Source organism: Plasmopara halstedii (assembly GCF_900000015.1).
Source record: "Plasmopara halstedii genome assembly, contig: Scaffold_2386, whole genome shotgun sequence".
NCBI lineage: Eukaryota > Oomycota > Peronosporomycetes > Peronosporales > Peronosporaceae > Plasmopara > Plasmopara halstedii.
The window spans coordinates 1,598,643-1,604,625 of record NW_020189293.1 but is presented as its reverse complement, the minus strand read 5'-3'; the positions used below and the strand labels follow the sequence as shown (position 1 = coordinate 1,604,625).

The 5,983-nt window shown below is 42.6% G+C and overlaps 1 protein-coding gene across 1 annotated transcript; it reads right to left on the bottom strand.

Annotated features, from left to right (window-relative positions):
- Positions 1-642: 642 nt before the first annotated feature.
- PHALS_03780 (hypothetical protein L915_11190) lies at positions 643-4,337 on the bottom strand (the record flags this gene model as incomplete). The annotated part of the gene is made up of 4 exons (XM_024718060.1): positions 643-3,813; positions 3,881-3,967; positions 4,042-4,162; positions 4,228-4,337. 4 exons carry the CDS (start codon positions 4,335-4,337, stop codon positions 643-645), a joined length of 3,489 nt encoding a protein of 1,162 aa, XP_024583496.1.
- Between the last annotated feature and the right edge of the window lie 1,646 nt (positions 4,338-5,983).

Sequence of the window (5,983 nt, the reverse complement as noted above, 5' to 3'; positions counted from 1 at the left end):
CTAGACCAAGCCTTGGATGACGTTGATGTCGTCGAGATATAGTAGCCCTCTACGAATTTTAGACCTCTTGTCAAAAGTGATCGATTTCTTCTGTCGCAGATTGCACTCATAACTAAGATCATGAATTAAAAATAAAACTTTGTTTTTATTGAATTGGCTTGATAAAGCTTTTACCCCAAAAAATTGAGATCGAAGTATTGTTATCAGAGAAGATGGCGACTCAGCACATTTCACATCAAGCAAGGGGTATAGACCTGATTTTGTCAATGGTATCAAAGACTTCGGAAATATGGTAAGAAGTCCTTACAGTTCAATTGTAATTTAGCACTTGGTACAGATGTGAGCAATGTGGGAGTCGCTATTTTTGTTTAAGCATATTTAGCACTTTCAAACTAAATCAGCATACCAGCTATTGCTTCTCGAAATTTAAGATCATCGCGCACATTTTAAGCGTAGCTTCATCTGGTTGGCTATGCATCATTGCTCACCAATGGAAATCGACAATGTCAAACCCGATTTCTGAGCCAGAACTATGTGCTGGCGTCGACGACATTGTTTAGAACAATGCTGTAGAAATATAGTGGAACAGCAAATTGAGTCAACCTTGAATCAAATGAGAGATATTTTGTCATCTAGAGAAGGTTAGAGCTGAATTGCATCGAAAACATACGCAGGTACGTGACAATCCAGAATGTTGCGCTTAATCTTGGCACAACGCGCAAATTCTAGCATGAAGATCAGTGTATTCACTACATCCACTGGTAGTTCGGTTGGCAAAGACGATTTGCCCTTTTTGTCAACCTTGTCGGCAAAAATCTCATTCACCTTCGTACGTACAAATTGGCCCAAGTAAGCAAGGAACTTTTTGGTGTACGATGGGTGAAATTGCTTGAGAATCGTAAGGATGCCTACAAGCAGAGGCTCGCCATCAATTGGATTTTTACCAACTCGATTGAGCGCACCAAAATTACGATTATACTGCAACTTTGGCATGTACGCTACTACAAAGAGCATAAACATGGCTGCCAGACCTTCCATAGGTTCAGCAATGGTGACATAAATTTTTTGAAATGGGTCATTGGCTCCAGTGTTTTCCAAATACTTATTGAGCTCGACGAGCACAGGGTTACCTTCGCTACCCGGGTAAGGTTTGTTCTTCGGATCACGATAGTGCGCTCGAATGTCGTTGAGAAGCGAAATATTCAGCGTCTCAAGTGTCGTTGCCAGCAAATTTGCATCCAAACGGCTAGAGAACGACAGCTCGCTTGATATTTGGCGTCGAATGAGTGCTGCCTGGCCTATAATAAGTACAGCCTTAAGAAGCTTACTCATAATCTTTTCAACCTTTTTTAAAGCAGCCTCGTAAAGCTTTGTTGAATGCTCGGGTAGCTTCCATTCAGGCACAAGAGCTGCAGAGAGTTGATCTAAAAGCGGAAAGTATGGCGTTACGGCCGAGGTCCAAAATTTGACCAAGTTGTTGAGCGTATGTACGATACGGAACGAGAGCATGCGGTCTAGACCCGCGAGACCGAGTAATCCCACGCTCTTGTGAAGAACTGAAAAGGCGCCAATACCGCACACCTCGTTGCCATCTTCAGAAAACCATCCGATCGATTGCGGGGAGTATATGGTCGAATGCGGGTCGGTCATGGTGAAAAGCGCATGCATGAGGCGACCCATAAAGTTGACACTCATGTCGCCTGATGGGGGCTGGAACCTTGGAATTGGAATTGCACGACTTTGATACTGCGATGCACGGTCATAAACTTTTTTTTTCAAATAACGATTGCACTCTTGTTCGACATTGTAATTAATAATACGCGACAGCTCCTCGTGCCACATCCGGAGACCGTAAATACCAATGTAGTCCTGGATGTATTCAAATGAAAGTCTATATGCATCCAGATTGGACGCCAGTTTGACAAAAATTTCGTTACACTCCTCTGAAGTATTTTTTTCAAAGATAAGCACTTCGTGAAAAGCGAGTGAAACTCGGTATACAAGTTCCTTGCGCAGACCATCTTCCAGTACCTGTCGAGGGTCCACCTCAATAATACCGAGTAGCGTTCGCTTCATGGCCAATATTCCTTCTGTGTATTTGGAAACCTCGTTGGTTGCACGTGCCAGGCGATAGCGCTCGTTCAGCTGTGCATGATTCTTTAGCAAAGTGTTCTCAAACTTTACAGGAATTGGCTTCATGTGGTCAGTCTGCAATTTAATAATCCCTGCCAAAATACGAAACACACTCTGAGGTATGACTTCCATCACACGTCGTACGTAGTCCACAAGCTCTCCCGAGTAATACTCAGCCACGGAAATCACATCTTCAGAGCCACACTGATGGATGCGTGTGAGCGGAACATCCAGAATCGATGCAAATTTCAAGAACATCGCACGTAGTAGAATTACTGACGACGGGTCATTTTTTACACGCTGATGCAGAATTTTCATAAAATCGTTTATAATTTCCCATCCATATGAAAGATCGGAGACATTCTCAATAATTCCCATGATTTCATCTCGAATACGCACAGTGCGTACCATTTCGGTAAGAAACTCACGGGATTCCTCCAGGTACGCCTTCACTTGCAAATTTGTGTCAATTTGGTCAAACTGTTCCACGTGTCCCAAGGCTTCTATCAAGCGCTTGATTCGTCGACCTGCCTTAATATGATCTATGTAGTCCAAACTGTTTACCTTCTCCGCCAAGTCTTTAAACCATTTCATTAGGTCTTCATTGCGTTCCACGCGAGTCAGTGGCTTTTCACCGGAAAAATATTCACTCAGCTCTTCCATACGCTCTGACGTTTCCTTCATGCAACGCTGCCATCGATCTTCTTTTGTTGCAAGTAAAGCTTGAAACATCTGCTTAAGTTTCCATTCTAATTGCGAGACTTTAAGCAGTAACGTAATTAACTTGTCCGGGTCAGTGCCTTTGTCAAAAATCTCACGCTGTGTAGTTGAGTTTTCCATCATAAAAATCACCGGCTGGATACGTGAATGCATCATCGTCCATCGAATCGTGACGTTAGCATTTCGGATGCAGTTTAACAGCGGATCAAGGTTCTCCAGTACGTACATTTCTGTAAGTACACCTTCTGTAAGAAAGTGATTAAGCTCATCAATTGATCGTTGTGTCTGCTGTGCATTTTTTTTGGTAATGTGCGCAATATTAGAAGGTTCCAACGTATTTGCAAGAGCCAAGCGTGCCGCCGGATACGCGGCCCACTCTAACGACAGATCAGCCACTGTACCCATGTATGTCGTCAGGATAAAGTTATCATTGAAGTGGCGATCGACAATTTCACGCATACTTGCTTTCTCTTGAATAAGAATATCTGGAGCAAAGAACAAAATCACAAAAAGCATCGACGCCTGTGCTGCCAGCCGCGTCGAGCGGTGATTACGATGTGGAAAGCACGGTTCTTGCAAATAGACATCGTCCGACTGAAGTTTCCCGATCACCATACTAACTACTTCTTCTGGAGGTTGAAATCGCTTAAAGTATCGTTCTGGATATTGTGGTGGCTTTGGCTGGCCAGGAAGGTAGCCCGTTACTCGGCAAAGTTTGCATACTTCGTCAATATTTTCCAAAGCCGATTCGCCTTTACTTCGATAAAATGCGATCACCATCTTTTCTCTGGTTGGACCAGGAATCTTGCGGTCCAGTAGAAGCAAAATCACACCATACAGGTGCAATGCCTCGCACATAAGTTGAGCACCGTCTGTATCCAACAAAATATTGGTTAATGTGTGCTGAATAAAGAATCCTTTTTCCAGATGGTCCAAAAATTCTAAGTAGTCAGCGATGTACTGTAGTCAAAGCACAAGTACACAATCAACCCCATCCGATTATTACTGTAGTATAAAACCAGATAACCTTGTAAATGCCATCAAATAGCTGGTAGAATCGGTCTAAGATATCTTCATGGTTGTCCATGAATTCGTCATCAACATCCAGCAGCTCCTGTTCCAAAAAGCAGCAGTGAGATCCAAATGTGGATTAATTATTGAATGAACCCACATTAAGATATCACTCACTGTATTGCTGTTGATCATGTTTTCAAAATCCTCTGGATTTTTCAAGTAAGTAAAATCAAAAAGAATGTTTAAGTATTTCAACTGCTCGGGGTCTTCGACGTGTGAAGGACCCAAGAACACTCTACCAGATCCAAATACCAAGTCAAAGCAGTGCTCAATACTCCGTAACTTTTGTCTCGCACGCACCCTGGAATATTGTTCGACAGACGCAAAAGCTCCGCAATGATGGCACTACCACGACTGACGAGACGCAATAGCGTCTGTCCACAATCGTTTTCCTCGGCAAGGAACTCCATGGCGACAGCGCAAATGACGATGAAGTTATTCAAATCCCTAACCTCGTTGTGTGTACAGCACACCTTGCGCCGTAACTGAGGTGATACACTTAAGAAAACAACAATTAATGATGTGAGGTTGTTCATATATTTTTCTTCACTTGATATCCGTTGATTTCAATCGCACCGACGAAATTCATGCTATAACCATGTTCGGCAGACCCGAAAATTGACTTTACCACCGAGTAGTCAAGGGAAATGCTCGCTTACTCAGCAAGGAGACGAATGCTCACACCAGGAAGCTATTGTAGCAAACAGGCTGAAGAAACCTGGATCACCTTCGCATACTAAAATTCTGGCTCTTTGCTCGTGTACGACAATAAAATATCAAATTAAGTAGTTGTTTGCTGAGCTCATGTAGCTTCCAGGCAATTAACTAGGACACAATCGAGCTCTAATGGCACAAAGGAGAGTCTCCGATCTTCGAAATATGTCATTTGACATGAAGTCCATTATCGCACTACGATGTTAGATTTATTCGTAAAATCTCTATCGGTGCAGAAGGGTGACCGTGGCTAGAAAGCTGGAACTCGTAGTCCACAATATAGAACGCCGTTCACGAGAAACTGGAATTAATCTCTTAACAAAGCTTAAATTCAGCTGCTATCTTGAACAAATAGCGGTATAGCTATTTTTATTATCCCTTGATTTATGTATTTATTGAATGAGTAATATATTATGATCCGACACAAAACAGTAATTCTATTATATAGTGTACGAACACATCACACTATTCTTACACTGTAAACTCCAGCGTATCATGATTTGTGCAAAGGGCATTTTGTAAACGCGATGCTTCCGCTCATATAGTCCGCGTTGAAAGAATACGCTCCACCCCAGAGCGGATCGAAAAAAACAGCTTAATTAGCAATAGTTTGCTATTTCAAGATTGACAAACACTAAGAAAATTTCCAAATAGAATAATATATAAATTACACGTTTCTCCATATCTCATAAATAAACTGGCTTTATTACTCGACGTGCGGCTAGCAGCTCATAAGGACCACCGATCTTCTTTTACGAAGTCCCATCATCTTCACTAATACTGTTACTTATGGATATCTACAATTACACACTAATAAAATGTAAGGTTCGTACAATTGTACAGCATTCGATTTGATACAATTGCGGCAAAAGTGCAAGGAATAATGCACAAGATTACGGTGCTCTGCTACCCCTTCCCTCCACTAAGATGTGAACCACACTGAAATTTAAATTTTTATTCTTTGACAAATCACCGGGCAACCAACGCCCAACGTAACACCACCCTCAATACTTTACCGTGCCAACTCCTCTCAGCTAACTTGAACCGGGATTTGCTTCCCGCGCACCGTATTAATTGGTTCAACGAGCCCCAAGTACAGCGCAGACTTCGCGAGCGATGCGCTATGCCAAGGTGATCTTTAAGGAGAGAACAAACGGTTGTAGTGGGTTTGGAGCCATGTCAAAACATCATCTGAACAAGCTAAACACGTTTTTTTACGGCGTGTAAAAATGCGACACCACCACCGTGAAGTCTCGACAATGACACCTTCGCCTCCCATCTGCACGAGATAGAAACACCAATTTCCTTTCTCACGGTGGGTGATGCTGCAACAGCTCACGAC